At 45.0% G+C, this 19,683-nt stretch overlaps 1 protein-coding gene across 1 annotated transcript in view; it reads left to right on the top strand.

Annotated features, from left to right (window-relative positions):
• The window catches only part of LOC121270800 (mediator of RNA polymerase II transcription subunit 12-like protein), a 604,195-nt gene that overhangs the window by 117,810 nt on the left and 466,702 nt on the right, over positions 1 to 19,683 (top strand). The window contains exon 8 of the mRNA XM_041176240.1: positions 18,671 to 18,820. Coding sequence (XP_041032174.1) covers positions 18,671 to 18,820 — 150 coding nt within the window. The remainder of the gene's footprint in view (positions 1 to 18,670; positions 18,821 to 19,683) is intronic.

Raw genomic sequence — 19,683 nt, 5'->3', positions numbered from 1 at the left:
TTAGGAACTTCAGTTATGAAGATAGATTGGAGAAGTTAGGACTTTTTTCCTTGGAGAAAAGGAGGCTGAGGGAAGATTTGGTAGAGGTATTCAAAATCGTGAGGGGTTTAGACAGTGTAGGTAGGGAGAAACTGTTCCCACTCATGAAAGAATCGAGAATGAGAAGGCACAGATTTAAAGTAATTGGCAAAAGAAGCAAGAGTGATATGAGAGAAATTTTTTCACTCAGCAAGTCTGGAATGCACTGCCTGAGAGTGTGGTGGAGGCAGATTCAATTGAAATATTCAAAAAGGAAATAGACTGTTATTGGAAAAGGCCGAAGGTAGGAGAATGGCAGCAAGCAAAATGCTCATTTGGAGAACCGGTGCAGACACGATGGGCCGAATGACCTCCTTATGCACTGTGACGATTCTGCGATTCCGAGTGTGTTTGGAAAAAGAAATAATGCAAGGCAAAATGCCTGGAAAACGTGCACAAGGAAGACCCAAGATGGCATGGATGGATAATATCAGAATGTGCCTGTGGGACAGGCAGTGAGAGTGACGGAGAATCAATGGAGAAAGATTGTTCGTAGTGTGGCCGACCCTCGGAACGAAGACAAATGAAAGACTAATTAAGACAGGGAATGGAGCAAACTTGACGAGTTGTGCCGCATGTTGATGGTGTGGAGGATATAGATCATTCAAAAGCTGAAGGCCTCGCTAGAGAATCACATCAATTTGCATTTTTTGCGACAAAATTATATTTATTTGTGGAAGTTTATTCGGTGTGGAATCTGTTTCCCTATGCTCAAAACAATTTACTTTGGAAGGATACTCCTGTGCTCAATGACCGATTTTGTCTTCTAGTCCAAAACAACACTGAAATTTTCACACTCTTATCCTGCAAAATCTCCATGGCCTCACCCAACTCCCCAACCATCTCTGTAACATCCTCCAGCCCTCGGGGCTCTGCAATCCTCCAATTCTGGCCTCTTGTGCGTCGCTCGCTCCCTTCACCCCAGCGTTGGCAACCAGGCCATCAGCCATTTAGGGCCTAGGCTCTGGAAGTTCCTCCCTGAACCTCTTTATCGCCTCCTTTTTAAGATGTTTCTCAAAAACCTACCTCTTGGACCAAGCTCTTGGCCCCCTGTGCTTCTACCTCGCTTGGTGCCACTCTTTTGTCTTATTAATACTGCTGAAAGTGCTTTTTGAATGCTATTTTGAATGTTGATACTAATGGTGATGTCCTCTTCCTGATATGAAACATAGAACAAAAACTCCTGGGAACGTTGAGCAGGTCAGGCAGCACCTACGGAGAGAGAAACAGGATTAACGTCCCCAGTTGGCGATCTTTTTTTCAGCACTCTGTGATGTTGGAGTGGCTATAACTGCTAACTGATCAATTGGCGAGTGCCATGTACCAATGCTTGTACCGCCATGGGCTTTCTCTGGATTCCAGATAATTGCTTTGGCGTTTGAAGTAAGATGCTGCATTGTGCATGAAGTAGTTTGCCCACTGAGAATACACCACTTGTTGGAGAGGTTACTGGTTGGCATAAGCCCTGAATAAACCTATTTTGGAGTCTGTGCAGTCTGTGGTTTTTTATATATGGGGTTTATTCCTGTAACTGTTTTCTTTCAAATAATGAAGTAAATTTGCTCATTTCCAGTGGCAGTATTGAACCTGTTGGTGTTCTGCCATCGTTTTTTGTGCATTGACATGTGGAGATGATTTCTGTTGAGTTGGGGTTTGGAACTGAAAAGATGCCCCCTTCTCTTAGGGTCTGTCCCTTGCACACACGAGCGCATTTCTATAGATGTTATTGCATTAATTTTTTTTTTTGGCTGATATGTTTATGAAGATTTCACAAAACTAAATACAGTCACACTTTCAAACTTCTAAAACATAAAATGTTTGGGTTGATTTAATATGGAGAGGCATTGCAATCAGGTTCACGATATCAAGGTTACAATGTCCAAAGCTTCACTGTGCTTTGTTTTTACTTGTGACACTGGTCTTTTTCGGGAGGTCCTGTGGTGCAGCGGGTAGTGTGCCTGCCCCCTGAACCAGAAACTCAGGGTTCCAGTCCCACCCCAGTAATTGATGGCCATGGACGCTGCGTTTGTAACGCGGCCAATAAGGTTGAATGTCAACCTACCAATCCTTCCAACACACACCAGTGGCAGGTGATAAGAGCGAGAGATGTTCTTGGTCAGCCATGTGATGGAAAGAAAATCGGAGCCTCCACCATCACTATCCACAGCTCCGTCAGCTGTGGATGCTGTCCACGGCAACATCCACAGCGTGTTGCCATAGCAGCTCCGCCTCCCGGTCTGAACTGTAACTCACCACCCACTAATTCTTTTGGCTTAGGGTTTTGGGTTAAATTTCAGAATAACGTTTTGCTTTCCACGATATTTTTCTTCGCTCCTTCTTGGATACAGGTAGCTGGTATTGTACCTGGCCAGTAAGGTCGGGGTTTTTTTTATAGCTCGGGTGGAGATAGTGGTTGGGAGGCAGCCATGCTGGGCAATTTCACTCTACCAGCTGGTGTGCATGTTCCTGCCCCCAGCCTATTTTGAGGGGAGCTGCTTCTGGTGGGTGATGGCTACCTGCCTATTAAAGGCACTCTTCACAAACCATCTGCTACTTTCCAGGTGGTATAAGGGCCCCCCCACCTAAGGCTGAAGCCCATCGACAGGTCAAGGCAGCTTCTTGATGGCAGAATGTGGAGTCACTGATACCTCACTTAAAATCCATCCCTCCCACTCCCCACAGCTGCGATTGCCAGAGGATCACAACTGTGGCCGCTGGGCATCCTGTGGAGGGTTTCAGCTTTACAATGATGGCCACATCTTTTTAAAGCCTTCGAATCTTCGGCGGGTACCTCCATCTTGAGACCCACCTATAGTGGGTAGTGCCCACCTCTCCTGGTGAGATAGAGGCTCGGACACTCTGGCTCTCTCAGCCCGCCCGCTGTCCCTACTTGGACAGGCTCCCAGAGCCAGCCTCTTGATAGGCTGCTCCCTTAAAAATCTGCTCTAGGCCTTTGCACAGCCATCTTCATCGTTCCGACTTAGAATTCCACCTGGAGTGGGATCCTGGTGCAAAAATTCAGCCCTAAATGTCAACAGCCTATTTGATCATTGCTCAGCTTGTCTAAATTGATGCTACTGTGCATTTTCCAGTGGGGGTCTATTGATCACAATGATCACATTTCTCATTACTCTGCTCCAAACCTGATGGGTTTTTTTAACCTCCCTTAGCTGTCCCCTGTTGACATGGAATTCTGCCTACGTTGTGAGGTTAATTTATCTTCCTCTTTGTTATGAATGCAGGCCTTTAGAGTATAGCCAACTCACTCTCAAATCATCCAGAGCAATACTTACCACAGAAGGCGAACAGAAATCTGAAAAGAACTTAGTGCAGAATCATTAACAGTTGCTATATTCTTCTGCTGGCTAGTGACTGCAAAAATCAGAGTTTCATTGAAGAGATAGTTAGGCAATGTGATGGAACTGTAAATGCGTGCTTTTTATTCCCGGGTAGGGGAGGGGGTTGCTGAGATGAAAGTCAAACCATCTAGCTCTCTCGCAGCATGAAGCCTGGGGGTGTATTAACTACCGGGGCACATGTAAACAGGCCTCATCCTGCCTGAGCCTAGCAGGCAGTGTTAACTGGCTGGTGGGAAAATGCCAATCGTAATGTCAGGTACCTGCCAGGCACCCGAAGGTATGGTTCCGATAACGGAGGAGTTGGGAATGGTCGGAAGGGTATTTGTGTTTGGGGGCGGGGAGACAAGCCTGGCTAGGGGAGCGCTGGGTTAGAACTCCAGCTGCTCCTGGACTACAAAAGAAAAACAAGCTCAAAAAAAAAAAATGCACATCCTCCTGTGTCTTCTCTGGCTCTGGCTCCTCACTGCCATATTGGCCTGGAAGGAAACGACTCCTTTGTAGACACTGGGGGTTAAAGCTGCAACGGACCTTAATGAAGTACCCCAGTTCCAGTAAGTGTGTCTCCCACCTCAGAAGGACAGGATGGAATTGCAACCTATGGGAAGGCAGTGGGGTTGTTGGGGTAAATTAGGGGGTGGGTTGCTGCAGCTATTTTAATCGGCTGCCCACCTGGGTTCTGCCCTGTGGAGGGGGTTAAAATCCATCATTTTTTCTTTATTCTAAACGGAAGAACGAAATGAGGGACCAAAGGTCCTCCCACAGCTGCGTTCTATCTCAGGTGGACATAAAAAAAAACCCTTTGTGGTATTTTGACGAGGAGTTGGGGAATTCTTCCCAGCGTCTTTGGCCAATGTTTAACCCCCCCCCACCCCCCCACCCTCCCCCACCAATATGGCTAACAGTAGAGGAGCCTTGCAGGGTGCAAATTCGCTGCTGCGTTTCCTCCATTCCGACAGCAGCTTTCACGGGAAAAAGATTGAGCGATTCTTCGATTGCGAATGCCTCGAGGTGCCCCGAGGTTGTGAAAGGTGGCATGGAAGCTGGTTTGTGCTTGTGCTTAAGTTTGGGCAGTAGCGCATCTGTGCCTCCACCACCGCTGCTTACGACAGAGCGAGTTACTTGTAATTCTGCCCAGGTTTACTCAGGCTGCAAGAATGCCGCTGCTTTCGGAATTACAGTGCTTGGATGTAGCTTTGACATCCTGCTGAGAAAAGGGGTTTTGTGATTTACAGGGCAGATAGCGCGGAAGCCCTTTTGTGTTTACGTTTCTATGATCCCAACCGGCCAGGCAACGTTTCAAAAACGTCTTTGTCAACGCCTGAGTTCAGTTTCCAGTTATGTTGCTGTGCAGAAGGCATCTGATGTAGTCTAGCAATTTGAAACACCTGCTGGAAGGCGTTTTTTTTTAAAAAAAAATAGTTGGCCTTTATATTTTTGCTTCGTCATTTTCTATTTGCGAGCTGTAACCACTTGTTGTGGTGTCAGTGCTGTTTCTTACAATTGTTGTTTTCCTGTTGGAGGTTTGTCTGCATGAACACAAGTACTGAATAGTTGTTATGATCCAATCGTTGAAACAGATGGCAGTTTTTTTTTTGTTGCTGAACATGTGAGTTGCAGACAGATGCTAAAAGTGTCAGGATTGATTTTATGTGATTGCAAGTGAGACTCCATTGCTTTAAAAACTGCTGCAGCAAATGGCACTGAATTTTATTTTTCGGTACCTCCTGTGTAAACCATTTGAAGATGGCGAATTTAATGGCTTTTTTTTTAATAAAGATTCTTTGATTTAAAGAAAAAATGTAAAAAAAACAAATCACGGCCTTTCACTTCTGTCCCTGTACCCTTTTCTATCTTCGGTCAAGGGCCATTAATCAACCTTGCTTTAATCACGATGCTTCATCAAGGAAGTGAACGAAAGGAAGAAATTGCATTTATATAGTCCGTTATGCAGCCCCGATATGTGCTAAAATGCTTCACAGCAGACAAAGTACTTTGGAAAAGCAGGGATAAATATTGGCCAGGCTGCCTGAGAGAACATCCCTGCTTTTCTTTATGAATCATTTCATAGAATCTTTTATATCCACTAGAATGAGCCAATGGGAGCTTGTTTTAATTGTCTCGCCTGAGAGACAGCACCTTCAACAGTGCAGCACTCCCTCAGAAGTGTCAGCTTGGGTACCACTGAGCTAGCAAGATCAGGAATAGGAGATTAGATCAGATGAATGTGTGGCTGGAGAGCAGGTGTAGGAAGGAGGGACTTTGGTTGCTGATGCATTGGGACCAATTCTTGGGAAGATGGAACCTGTACAAGCTCGACGGGTTATATCCCAGCAGGACTGGGGCCAATATCCTTGCAAGGTGCTGTGGGGCAGGGTTTAAACTAGAGTGGCAGGGGGATGGAAACCTGAGCGGGGAGACATAAAAGAGGGAAACAAAGGTAGGACGGAAAGACAGAAAAGTAGAAAGCAAAAGTTGAAGACAGAGGAAACAAGGGCTAGCAGCAAATAGGCCAAAGTCAAAAAAAGTTATGTAAAACTGTTAAGAAAACAAGTCTAAAGGCACTGTATCTGAATGCACGGAGCATTTGCAATAAGGTAGACGAATTAACAGCGCAAATAGATGGATAAAAACAAAAAAACTGCGGATGCTGGAAATCCAAAACAAAAACAGAATTACCTGGAAAAACTCAGCAGGTCTGGCAGCATCGGCGGAGAAGAAAAGAGTTGACGTTTCGAGTCCTCATGACCCTTCGACAGAACTTGAGTTCGAGTCCAGGAAAGAGCTCTTTCCTGGACTCGAACTCAAGTTCTGTCGAAGGGTCATGAGGACTCGAAACGTCAACTCTTTTCTTCTCCGCCGATGCAAATAGATGGAAATAGGTATGATATGATTGTGATTATGGGGACATGGCTGCAGGATGACCAAGACTGGGAACTGAATATCCAAGGGTATTCAGTTTGGTACTGAATATTTAGGAAGGACAGGCAAAAAGGAAAAGGAGGTGACTTGGCATTATTAGTTAAGGATGAAATCAGTGCAATTGCAAGAGACGATATTGGCTTAGAAAATCTAGATGCAGAATCAGTTTGGGTGGAGCTAAGAAGCAACAAGGGGCAGAAAACATTAGTGGGAGTTGTCTATAGGCTTTTAAACGGTAGCGGTAAGTTAGGGGGTGGCATTAAATCAGAAATTAGAGATGCATGTAACAAGGGTGCTACAGTAATCATGGGTGACTTTAATCTTTGGGCAAACCAGTAATAATACTGTGGCAGATGAATTCCTGGAGTGTGTACAAGATGATTTTTTTAGACTAGTATGTCGAGGAACCAACTAGAGAGCAGGCTATCCTAGATTTGGTATTGTCATTGAGAAGGGGTTAATTAATAATCTTGTTGTGTGGGGTCCTTTAGGGAACAGTGATCATAACACGATAGACCTTTTCATTAGGATGGAAACTGAAGTAGTCCAATCCAAAATTGGGGCCCCAAATCTAAACAAAGGAAACTATGAAGGTATGAGCTGTGAGTTGGCTAAGATACATTGGGAAACTTCATTAAAAGGCATGACGGTGGGTAGGCAATGACTAATATTTTAGGAATGAATGTATGCATTGAAACAGTTATACATTTCTTTCTGGCACAAAAAAACACAACAGGAAAAGCGGCCCAACCATGGCTAACAAAAGAAATTAAGTATAATATTAGATCTAAAGAGGAGCCATATAAAGTTGTAAGAAAAGGTAACTAGCCCGAAGATTGCTAGCAGTTTAGAGTTTGGCAAAGGAGAACCAAGAGATTGATTAAGTGGGGAAAATTAGTGAAGGCAAATGTAGGTCCTTTGCAGTCTGAAATGGGAGAATTTATAATTGAGAACAAAGAAATGGCAGAGCAATTCAACAACTACTTTAGTTCTGACTTCGTGGAGGAAGATACAAATAACCTCCCAGAAATGCTAGGAAACCAAGAGTCTAGTGAGAAGGAGGAATTGAAGGAAATTAGCACAACTGAAAAGATGGCGCTGGAGAAATGAAGGGGACTGCAAGTTGATAAATCCCCAAGGCCTGATAATCTACATCCCAGGATGCTAAAGGAAGTGGCCATGGAAATAGTGGTTGCATTGGTTGTCATCTTACAAAATTCTGTAGATTCTGGAACAGTCCTGACAGTTTGGAGGGTGGCAAATGTAACCCCTCTATTTAGAAAGGAGGAATGGAGAAAACAGGGAATTACACAGTAGTAGGGAAAATGCTAAAGTCTGTGATAAAGGATGTGATAACAGGACATTTAGAAAATATCAAAGGATTAGACAAAGTCAACATGAACTTATAAAAGGGAAATAATGTTTGGCAATCCTGCTGGAGTGTTTTGAGGATGTAATTAGTAGAATAGATAAGGAGTGCCACTGGATGTGGTGTATTTGGATTTTCAGAAAACTTTTGATAAAATCCCACATAAGAGGTCCGTGTGCAAAATTAAAGCACTTGGAATTGGGGGGAAATACATTGGCATGGATTGAGACTTGGTTAGCAAACAGGAAACAGAGAGTTGGAATAAATGGGTCATTTTTGGAGTGGCAGACGGTGACTAGTGGAGTGCCGCAGGGATCAGTACTTGGGCCCCAGCTATTTACAATATGTATGAATTATTTGGATGAGGGAACCAAATGTAACATTTCCAAGTTTGCTGACAACACAAAAGTAGGTGGGAATGTGAGTGGTGAGGAGGATGTTAAGAGGCTTTAAGGTGATTTAGACAAGTTGAGTGAGTGGGCAAATACATGGCAGATGCAGTGTAACTTGGATAAGTGTGAAGTTATCCACTTTGGTAGGAAAAACAGAATGGCAGAGTATTACTTAAATGATGATAGATTGGGAAATGTTGATGTACAAAGGGACCTGGGTGTCCCTGTACACCAACCACTGAAAGCAAGCATGCAGGTGCAGCAAGCAGTTAAGAAGGCAAATGGTATGTAGGCCTTCATCGCAAGAGGATTTGAGTACAGGAGCAAGGATGTCTTCCTGCAGCTATACAGGGCCTTTTTATGACCACACCTGGAGTATTGGGCGCAGTTTTGGTGTCCTTACCTTAGAAAAGATATACTTGCCATAGGGGAAGTGCAGCGAAGGTTCACCAGACTGACTCCTGGGATGGCAGGAATGGCATGTGAGGAGAGATTGGGTTGTCAAGGCTTAGACTCTTGTCCTCACTTATCACCCCACCAGCCTCCGCATTCAAAGGATCATCCTCCATCATTTCCACCAACTTCAGCATGATGCCACCACCAAACACATCTTCCCTTCACCCCCCTGGTGGCATTCCGTAGGGATCGTTCCCTCCGAGACACCCTGGTCCACTCCTCCATCACCCCCTGCTCCTCAACCCCCACCCATGGCACCTCTCCATGCCCACGCAAAAGATGCAACACCTGCCCCTTCACTTCCTCTCTCCTCACCGTCCAAGGGTCCAAACACTCCTTTCAAGTGAAGCAGCATTTCACTTGCATTTCCCCCAACTTAGTCTACTGCATTCATTGCTCCCAATGCAATCTCCTCTACATTAGAGAGACCAAACGTAAACTGGGCGACCGCTTTGCAGAACACCTACGGTCTGTCCGCAAGAAAGACCCAAACCTTCCTGTCGCTTGCCATTTTAACACTCCACCCTGCTCTCTTGCCAACATATCTGTCCTTGGCTTGTTGTATTGTTCCAGTGAAGCCCAACGCAAACTGGAGGACCAACACCTCATCTTCCGACTAGGCACTTTACAGCCTTCCGGACTGAATATTAAATTCAACAACTTTAGATCTTGAACTCCCTCCTCCATCCCCACCCCCTTTCCGTTTCTTCCCCCTTCCTTTTGTTTTTTCCAATAATTTATATCGATTTTTTCTTTTCCCACCTATTTCCATTATTTTTAAATTTTGTATGTCCTGCTAATCTTTCCACCCAAACCCTACTAGAGCTGTACCTTGAGTGCCCTGCCATCCATTCTTAATTAGCACATTCATTTAGATAATATCACCACCTTCAACACTTCTTTGTTCCTTTGTCTGTGACATCTTTTGATTATCTGCTCCTATCACTACTTGCTTGTCTCTATAACCAGCACCCCCCGCTACTTCTCTCCCCCCACCTTAAACCAGCTTATATTTCACCCCTCTTCTAATATTCACTCAGTCTGTTGAAGGGTCATGAGGACTCGAAACGTCAACTCTTTTCTTCTCCGCCGATGCTGCCAGACCTGCTGAGTTTTTCCAGGTAATTCTGTTTTTTGTTTTGGATTTCCAGCATTCGCAGTTTTTTGTTTTTGTCTAGGCTTATATTCACTGGAATTTGGCAGAATGAGAGGGGTGGACAGACTGGATACAGGGATGATGTTTTGTTTGGCTGGAGGGTCTAGGACAAGGGTTCACAGTCTTGGGATACAGGGTAGACCATTTAGGACTGAGATGAGGAGAAACCTCTTCACTCAGAGGGTGGTGAACCTGTGGCATTCTCTACCACAGAGGCTGTGGAGGCCAAATCACTGAATATATTTAAGAAGAAAATAGATAGATTTCTAGACTCTAAAGCCATCAAGGAGTATGGGGAGAAAGCGGAAGTTTGGCTTTGAGATAGAGGATCAGCCATGATCATATTGTTCGGCAAAGCAGGCCCGAAGGAGGAGTAGGTAATCCGATCCTATTTTCTATGGTTCCATTGCTGGAAGATTGTCAGGGCCCATACATCCAGTGCCTTCAGCCATTTCTTGATATCACGTGGAGTGAATCGGATTGGCTGAAGACTGGCATTTTTGATGCTGGGGTCCTCTGGAGGGGGCTGAGATGGATCATCCATTTAGTACTTCTGGCTGGAGTTTGTTGCAAATGCTTCAGTCTTACCTTTTGCATTTATGTGCTGGGCACCCTCATCATTGAAAATGTTGATATTTGTGGAGCCTCCTTCTCCACTGAGTTATTTACTTGTCCACCACCAACCATGACTGGATATGGCAGGACTGTAGAGCTTAGATCTGATCCCTTGGTCAGCTGGAATTGCTTAGCTCTGTCTATCACTTGCTGCTTATGCTGTTTGACATGCAAGTAGTCCTGTGTTATAGCTTCACCAGGCTGGCACCTCATTTTTATGTATGCCTGATGCCGCTCCTGGCATGCCTTCCTGCACCCTTCATTGAACCAGTGTTGATCCCCTAGCTTGGTGGTAATGGTAGAGTGGGGGATATGCTGGGCCATGAGGTTACAGATTGTGGTTGGGTACAATTCTGCTGCTGCTGATGGCCCAGAGCGGCTCATGGCTGCCCAGTCTTGAGTTGCTAGATCTGTTTGAAATCTATCCCATTTAACATGGTGGTAGTGCCAGGCAACACAATGGAGGATATCCTCCATGTGAAGAGGGATTTAGTCTCCAAAAGAACTGTGTGGTGTTCACTCCTACCGATACTGTCATGGACAGGCGCATCTGCGGAGGGCAGGTTGGTGAGGATGAGGTCACGTGTGTTTTACCGTCTTGTTGGTTCCCAAGTGGTGTTCAACATGGAGGAGCACTGATTCATCAGCTGAGGGAGGGCGGTACGTGGTAATCAGCAGGGGGTTTCCTTGCCCATGTTTGACCTGATGCCATGAGACTTCATAGGCTTCAGAGTCAATGTTGCGGACTCCCAGGGCAACTCCTTCCCGACTGTATACCACTGTGCCCACCACCTCTGCTGGATTTGTCCTGCTGGTGGGACAGGACATACGCTGGGATGGTGATGGTGGTATCTGGGACATAGTATGATTCAGTGATTATGACTATGTCAGGCTGTTGCTTGACTAGTCTGTGAGACAGCTCTCTCAATTTTGGCACTAACCCCCAGATGTTGGTGAGGAGAACTTTGCAGGGTCAATGGGGCTGAGATTGCCCTTCTTGTTTCCGGTGCCTAGGTCAATGCTGGGTGGCCTGTCTGGTTCCATTTCTTTTAGACTTTTTAGCGGTTTGTTACAATTGAGTGGCTTACTAGGCCATTTCAGAGGGCATTTAAGAGTCAACCACATTGCTATGGGTCTGGAGTTACATGTAGGTTTGGCCAGGCAAGGATGGCAGATTTCCTTCCCTAAAGGTCATTAGTGAACCAGAGAGGTTTTTATGACAATCAACAATGGCTTCATGCTCATCCTCAGACTTTTAGTTCAAATTAATTCAAATTTCACCATCTGCTATGGTGGGTTTCGAACTCGGTTCCCCAGAGCAATACCCTGGATCTCTGGATTACCAGTCCAGTTACAATACCACTAGGCCACCACCTCCCCTGTTACCCCTGTGCTTGCTGACCTGTGCTGGCCCCTGGTCCAGTTACGCCTTGAATTTGAAATTCTCATCCTTGTTCTCAGAACCTTCCATGGCCTCCCCACCTCTGTAACACCCTCCAGCTCCAGAAACCTGCGCGATATCTGTGCTTCTCCCAACTCTAGCCTCTTGCGCATCCCCTGTTTTAATCACTCGGTCATTGGTGACCGTGCCTTCAATTGCTCAAGCCCTAAGCTTGTCACCTCCACCCACCCCCACCCCCAAAAGAACTCCACCTCTCTGTCTGTCCTCCTTTTTACACTGCTTCTTAAAACCTACACCTTTGACCAAGCTCTTGTTCACCTGCCGTAACATCTCGTTATGTGACTCAGGGTCAAATTGTTTTTGGTTAACGCTCCTGTGAAGCACCTTGGCATGTTTTACTACATTAATCGTGCTACGTCAGTACAAGTTGTTGTTATGATTCGGGTCCACAAGGACTAACTTGTGGCTTTGTTACTAGCAAATGCAGTGGTTGTTTTTTTTTTGTTGAATATATTATTCATATATTAATGTGTGAACCTTTTGCGCTTTTACGTGATTGGTTACAGCACAGATTCTATTGGTCCATCAGGCCCATGTTGTCTCTCTGCAAGAACCATTTTAGCCAGTTCCACTCCCCTGCCCTTTCCCCGTAACCGTGTGTTTTGTTTCTCTCCCGGCACTGATCCAATTCCCTGTTGATTTGTGCCAATTTATAGCTACGTTGCTTCAGTGTAAATTGTCCAGCATGGTGTTTAACAGGATCAGGAATTATGATCAGGACCTGGTTTTCTAACCCATGAAAAATGGGCAGAAACTGTTTACTGCAGTGTTGAAAGGTCATGGGGCAGGGAGATGATAACCAGGTTAAGTTCCTTTGCCTGAGGCCGGGGTTGTGTGTGTGTGTGTGTGTGTGTGTGTGTGTGTGTGTGTGTGTGTGTGTGTGTGTGTGTGTGTGTGTGTGTGTGTGTGTGTGTGTGTGTGTGTGTGTGTGTGTGTGTGTGTGTGTGTGTGTGTGGTGGGGGGGAATAAAAACAATCTAGAAACCTTTTGTTTGAATTCTTCTGCTCTCCTCGCGTGGTCTTTTGCTGAGCAATGTGGGAGGGTCAGGGGGTGGGGTGCTTTACTGATGATCTAGTTACCTGGTGGGAAGGGGGCGTGATACATTTCGAGGAGCCGGTGCTTCCTAGAGAAGGCACTGCTGCATCACCCACTTGACAGCGCTGTCACTAAAATCTGTTTGTTGCTGTGGGCAATGAGGATGGAAAGGTGATTAAAAATATAATGCAGCTCTGTTCTGATCATTCTGGGACATATATACAGTAATATTTTAATGGTATAGTTTACAACAAATGTTGGGGAGGCGAAACTCCTCTCATTAGTGTTACTAAATAAGTAACATTATTAATGTCATGACTTTACTTGCTAATTCTTCAGAGATTTTATCCCTGCTTCCCTGCTCTACACACATATCTAAGTGGTGACCTTGGCTATGGTTGGGGCGCAGATGCAGACCAATATGAAATGGCCACCTTTAACATTTCGAGTCTGTATGACCCTTTTTCAGAGCTCTGAAGAACGATCATGCAGACTCGAAAGGTTAACTCTGTTTCTCTCTCCTCAAATGCTGCCAGACCTGCTGAGTTTTTCCAGCATTTTCTATTTTTATTTCAGATTTCCAGCAATCCGCAGTATTTTGCTTTTATATTGTATTGAAGTAACCACCTGATGGGTTTTCTATTGTCATAGATTTAGCGCACTCTGTAGTCTCCTGGTTTGCGCTCCTGTATCAAAGTGCAGCCATAAGCATGTCATGTTGATGTGTAAGTGGGAGAATGGCTGCGGCTGTAGAATACAGATTTAAGATTTGCTCCCAAGCCTCTCCTCCTCAGCCCGTTAGGCAGTGCTTGGGGAAATAACAGGCATAAGCATTTATCTTATTGCTGCTGCCTGGCATGCTATACTGAAGCTAACATATGCCAACCCACTATGCAAAGCACTAAGTGACTCACATCCATGACATTGGGCACCCTGGATCTAGCAGGAGCATCTGAGGGAGCGCTGCACTGTTAGAGATGCTGCTTCTCCGATGAGGCTTTACGGTGGGGCCCCGTCTGCACACTCGGGTGGATGTAAAAGATGCCATGCCACTATTCTGAGGGCGAGCAGGTAAGTTCTCCCTGGTGCCTTAGCCAAACTTTATCCTCAGCCAACATTGTTAATGGTAAAACTGATTACCTGGTCAATATTTTATTGCTGTTTGTGAAATCTTCCCGTGTGTAAATTCGCTGCCACATTTCCCACGTTATAACAGTGAATACAGTCCAAAAGTACTTTGTTAATTGTGAAGTATTAAAGGAAGCCCTGAGGTTGTGGTAAATGCTACAGGATTTCAGTTGTTACTCTTTACAAGGCCACGGAGGCAATACAATTTCAGCTGTTTGTTTTAAACAGAAAGTCCCTTCATTGAAGTTGCTGTAGTCAAAGCACAAATGCCTGGTGTACCTGTGTTATAGGGAAATGAGAGTGATCAGTTTGACCTATTTACTTGGGATAGCAGCCGGTATCTGAGAGTCTTCAGTCCCCAAGATATTTTTTAGACTATATGCACAGATTTAAGTGTTTTTTTTTAACATCTCCGCTATTTTCTTGAACCATTTGTGAAACTGTCATTTGGGATTGCGTGAGCACCATTTTCAACACCTCTATCTTGAGAAAACTGTCTCACAACACAAGTGAGGGGAATGGTGGTTTACAGGGAACTAAATCGCTTGCCTGCCTGATTTGTCGGTTTTTAAAGTGTGACCTGTTTCTTCACAGAGTGACAGAATTGCAGAATGGTTACAGCACAGAACGAGGCCAATTGACCCATCGTGTCTGTGCGAGCTCTCTGAAGGAGTAGTTTACCTAGTGCCACTCCTCCATCTTCTCCCTGTGGCTCTGCGCGTTTTTCCTTTTCTGATAATCCAGTTCACTCTTGAATGCCTCGATTGAAACTGTTTCTTTAGAATAGGGTGGCATGAATAATAATATTACAATGGGTTACTGCTGTAAGGTGTTGGACACCATTCAGTAGGTCTTAATGAAGTCTTCGTAGTCTTCAGTAGGTTAACTGTACGTACTTATTAACTACAAGAGCTATGTACGTATTTTTCATTCACTTACGGGATGTGGGTGTCGCTGGCTGGGCCAGCTTTTATTGTCCATCCCTAATTGCCCTTGAGACGGTGGTGGGTGAGCTGCCTCCTTGAACCGCTGCAGACCCTGTGGTCTCGGTACACCCACAATGCTGTTAGGGAAGGAGTTCCAGGATTTTGACCCAGAGATAGTGAAGGAACAGCGATATATTTCCAAGTCAGGTTGGTGAGCAGCTTGGAGGGGAACTTGCAGGTGGTGGTGTTCCTATGTATCTGTTCCCCTTCTCCTTCTAGATGGTAGCGGTCATGGGTTTGGAAGGTGCTGACTAAGGAACCTTTGTGAGTTTCTGCAGTGCATCTTGTAGATGGTATACACTGTTGCCACTGTTCATCGGTGGTGGAGGGATTGAATGTTTGTGGAAGGGATGCCAATTAAGTGGACTGCTTTGTTCTGGAATGTTCTTTGAATGTTGTTGGAGCTGCACTCATCCAGGCAAGTGGGGAGTATTCCATCACACTCCTGACTTGTGCCTTGTAGTTGGTGGACAGGCTTTGGGGAGTCAGAAGATGAGTTACTCGCCACAGGATTCCAAGCCTCTGACCTGCTTTTGTAGCTACATACATATCACAAATATGGCTAGTTCAGTTCTGTTTCTGGTCAGTGGTAATCCCCAGGATGATGTTAGTATATACAGTAAAGGATTCCAGCTAGGAGCTGTCTCCACGCTTGCTTATGCACACGGCTCTATCCAACATTAGATTGACTCTGAGGTGCGGGTTATTGTCTGTGGGTGGTACTGTACTCAGTCCCACATTAACCCTATATGTGCCAAACCCTTATATTACAATCACCATGCTGGAGTCAGTAGCACAAAGCTCATTGGCCCTTGGTGTGAGATGGATGGGTTCTCTCACCTGGTACTCATAGCTTCATTCTTCGGCAGTCCATACTTAAACACAAAAATAAATCTTCACGTTACCTTGAGTGTAGAAGCATCGAAATGTGCCATTCAGTCCATCCTGCCCTGTGCTGTAGAGTATGCCTATGCTCAAGCTTGACAGGGTAGATGCTAAGAGGTTGCTTGATTGGAGAGTCCAGAACACGGAGGCACAGTCTCAGGATATGGGCCGATCATTTAGGACTGAGATGAGGAGAAATCTCTTCACTCAGAGTATTGCGAATCTTTGGAATTCTCTACCCAAGCGGGTTGTGCATGCTCCACCGCTGAATATATATAAGGCTGAGATGGACAGATTTTTGGTCGGTTGGAATTAAGGGATATGGGGAGTGGGCAGGAAGGTGAATTGAGGCAGAACATAAGCCCATGATCGTATTGAATAGCGGAGAGGCTTGTGGGCTCCATGGTTTACTCCCGCTCCTACTTTGTTCTTATAATGTGGTCTCACCTATAATGCAGCCTTGAGGTACGGACCCCGTGGACTCCATTAAAGGCAGGACTGGAGTGCGCATAACATTATAAGTAGATGCAGGACATTAATATAAATATAAAATCAGAAAATGCTGGAAGTACTCAGCAGGTCAGGCAGCATCTGCGGAACCTGAAACAGCCACTGTTTCAGGTTGATCACCATTCATCAGAACATACACGATACTGCTGAAAGGTCACTGACCTGAAGCATTAACCCTGCCTCTCCCTTGTACAGATGCTGTCAGACCCGCTGAGTCTTTCCAGCATTTTCTGTGTTGATTTCAGATTTTCAGCATTCATGCTATGTGTGTTTTGGCTGCAGCACATTAAAATACCAAAACAGGCACAGTGGGCGGTAAAATTCTGTGAACTTTACAGCGTGTGTCCCCGATAAAACCAGATTTGATTGAGAACAGACCGAGCAAAATTTTCCAGATGCTTGAATTTTAGAAGTTATAAAACAATAGAAAATGCTGGAAACGCTATAAGCGGCTCCTGGAATTTAGAAAGCTAAGGGGTGATTTGATCAAAGTTTTCAAGGTGTTAAGGGGAACAGAGAAAGAGAGAGAGCACAAGACTATTGGGTAGTTTAGGATGAGGAGGCATAGTGTAACAAAGGGAGATCTTTCAGGAGTCAAGGTAGGTTACACCTCCACATGCAAAGGGTGTTTGGACTTTGGAACTCTCTTCCGCAAGTTACGATTGATGGAAGATCAGTTGTCAATTTTAATTCTGAGATGATTTTTAATATCCAAAGGTTTTGAGGGATTTGGGGCAAATAGAGTTGGGTCGCAGGTCAAGCAGGCATTGAATGGAAGAACAGGCTTAAAGGGCTGAATGGACTACTCCTGTTCCTACCTTCCTAAGGTAGCATCTCTGGAGTATGGAAAACAGGTTGACCTTTTTTTCTGTCATGTGACAGCCTTGGTGAGTTTATGAGGGAAAAACAGCGCAAGGGAAAAGTGAGTGGCGGAGAGGATAAATGACCATATAGAAACACGCAAAAGAAAATGATCAATTATTAAATATTTGGATATAAAACAGGACATGATTGATTGACAAAAATGGTGAGTGCAAGACAAAAGAGGCATGATGAGAGAAATTAGATGGTGTAAGATGTGCGAGTTTGTGCCGAGTTTCCAATCTTTGCAGTGGTTGGGAGATAATGAACAAGAGGCTTCTACATAAAACAGTAACAAATCAGTAACTCTGCCCTGTTGATGTGCGATGCTGCAGTGCACATTCAGGATCAGTATCTTTGGGTCTCCGGAACAGGACGGTTCAGGAAAACATCAGTGCCTTATCTGACTACATAAATGAAATTCAATCCTTATTACACTGGGTTCCAGAACTTAAATTAATTCCTCTGCGAATCTCCTTCCACTTTATTACATTTATTTATTTTTCTACTAAATTGGAAAGCTGGAGCCTTACTTACAATGCACAAAAGGGCTTCTGTTCTTATAAGGACAAGCAGGAGCAGGGGTAGACAATACTGCCCCTCAATTCTGCTTTGCCATTCACTGCGATCTTGGCTGATCTACTGTCTCAGCTCCCCTTTCCAACTCTCTCCCTATGTCCCTTCATTCCCTGAAAGACCATCTCTTTAACTATATTCAAAGAGGGAGCATCCACAACCCTTAGGGTAGAGAATTCCAAGATTCATTACCCTTTTGAGTGAAGTAATTTCTCCTCATCTAAGTTCTGAATGATCAGTCCCTTATCCTGAGACTGTGCCCCAGTGATCTAGATACCCCCAGTCAGGGGAAGCAACCTCTCAGTGTCTACCCTATCAAACTTTAGAGGCCGTCGGTTTCTGGTGGCTGAAGATTGATTGATTTGATTTTGAGACTTTCCCATTCCCACAGAATCACAGCACAGAAGGAGGCCATTTGGCCTGTCATGCCTGCACTGGATCTCTGCAGGAGCAGTTGACCGAATGCCATTCCATAGCTGCCTTCCCATAGCCCTGCACATTCTACCCTATCAGGCAATAAAAGGCGTGTTGTGTAGCTGCATAATAAACACATCTTCCATGACCATCAAGTCCCAGAGCTCCAGAGGTAGAGATGCTACCCACTGCGCCACAGGACCTCTCTCCTTGGTTCCATCCACTTTGCATCAAAAGCGGAAACTTTGTGCAGGTTATGTTGATGGGAATGGGATGTGAGGAAATGAGGTGTTATTAAATGAATTGGTGATATATGGCAAGCATTTGAAGATCCTGATTTGTATTACCTTGCTTATTGCAGGCAATTGGTCATTAACTTTGCTCTTTTAATTCACACAATAAATTTCAAATCTTCTTCACATATTTGTATACAAGTCAAATTTAAAGCCTGTTTTTGATTTTCCTGCAGACAATAACCTTGTGTTGCCCTAGTGCCTTGGTGTGGAATTATTCCATGAATGATAGCAAAAGCAGCAATCCTGGCTCACCTCTCGATCTGCTCCATGTGGCCCCATCCTGTTTACCTATGCCGGGGGGTAATTCTGTCTTCAATCAGCAGGTATACTTGGCCTGGGGTACTCTATTGTACAGCAAATTACTCTCTCAATTATTTCTCCCAATACATTTAGTGTTCCTCGGCAGGAAATATTGGATAAAAATGAATGCAGTCTGCAATCTTGTGTAAGATATGTGTTTACCACTCTGCCACAGTGCATGTCCCTTTGTCTGACGACACTTGGCCCTGAATCCCCATACGTATTGTTTGTATTGTCATGGGAAATTAACCACTATTAACATTCTGGAGGTATTTTCAGGCTTGAATTCTAGTTTGATATGAATGCTAGCATGAATCTAAAGTGTTAAATGTTTAACCTTAATTTCATCCCTTACCTTTTTTAAAGCCCAGGAAACGGAGAGAGAATGTAGGGGAAGATGTTTCAGATTATGGTTGGGTACAGGACCAGTTGTAGGAGCTGCATGCACCCAGTAGTTCCAATGTTGGCCGATGTATTGGGGAGGTGGTCCTGGGTTTTATGGGGGTGGCGGTTGGGGAATGTGGGAGGTGGGGTGGTGGTTAGTGAGAGCCTAGCATGAACTGGGCAGGCAGCACCTAGGAGCAGAGTGAGACATGGCTGTGGTATAGAGGAGGACTGGTAAGGGGGTTAACAGTGGTGTGGAAAGTGGTGTCAAGTCTTGGCAAAACTGTGGTGTGGAAGCACCGTGAAGGCAGTGGATGGGAGCTGGGGGGGTGGGGGGGGGGGGGGGGGGGGGCGGGGGAGGGCGCTGGAGGTGGGTTGAGGCTGTCAAAGTGGAAAAATGGTGGTTTCTTGGGAATAGGGGGTGAGAGTATGTGTGCTTGATCTGAACAGTTCCCATGTTACTGTGAGGGAAATCCTCTGGTCAATCCTTGACCTTCTACCC

This window comes from Carcharodon carcharias, chromosome 2 (genome assembly GCF_017639515.1).
Source record: "Carcharodon carcharias isolate sCarCar2 chromosome 2, sCarCar2.pri, whole genome shotgun sequence".
Lineage (NCBI taxonomy): Eukaryota > Metazoa > Chordata > Chondrichthyes > Lamniformes > Lamnidae > Carcharodon > Carcharodon carcharias.
This window is presented reverse-complemented; position numbering and strand designations above follow the sequence as displayed.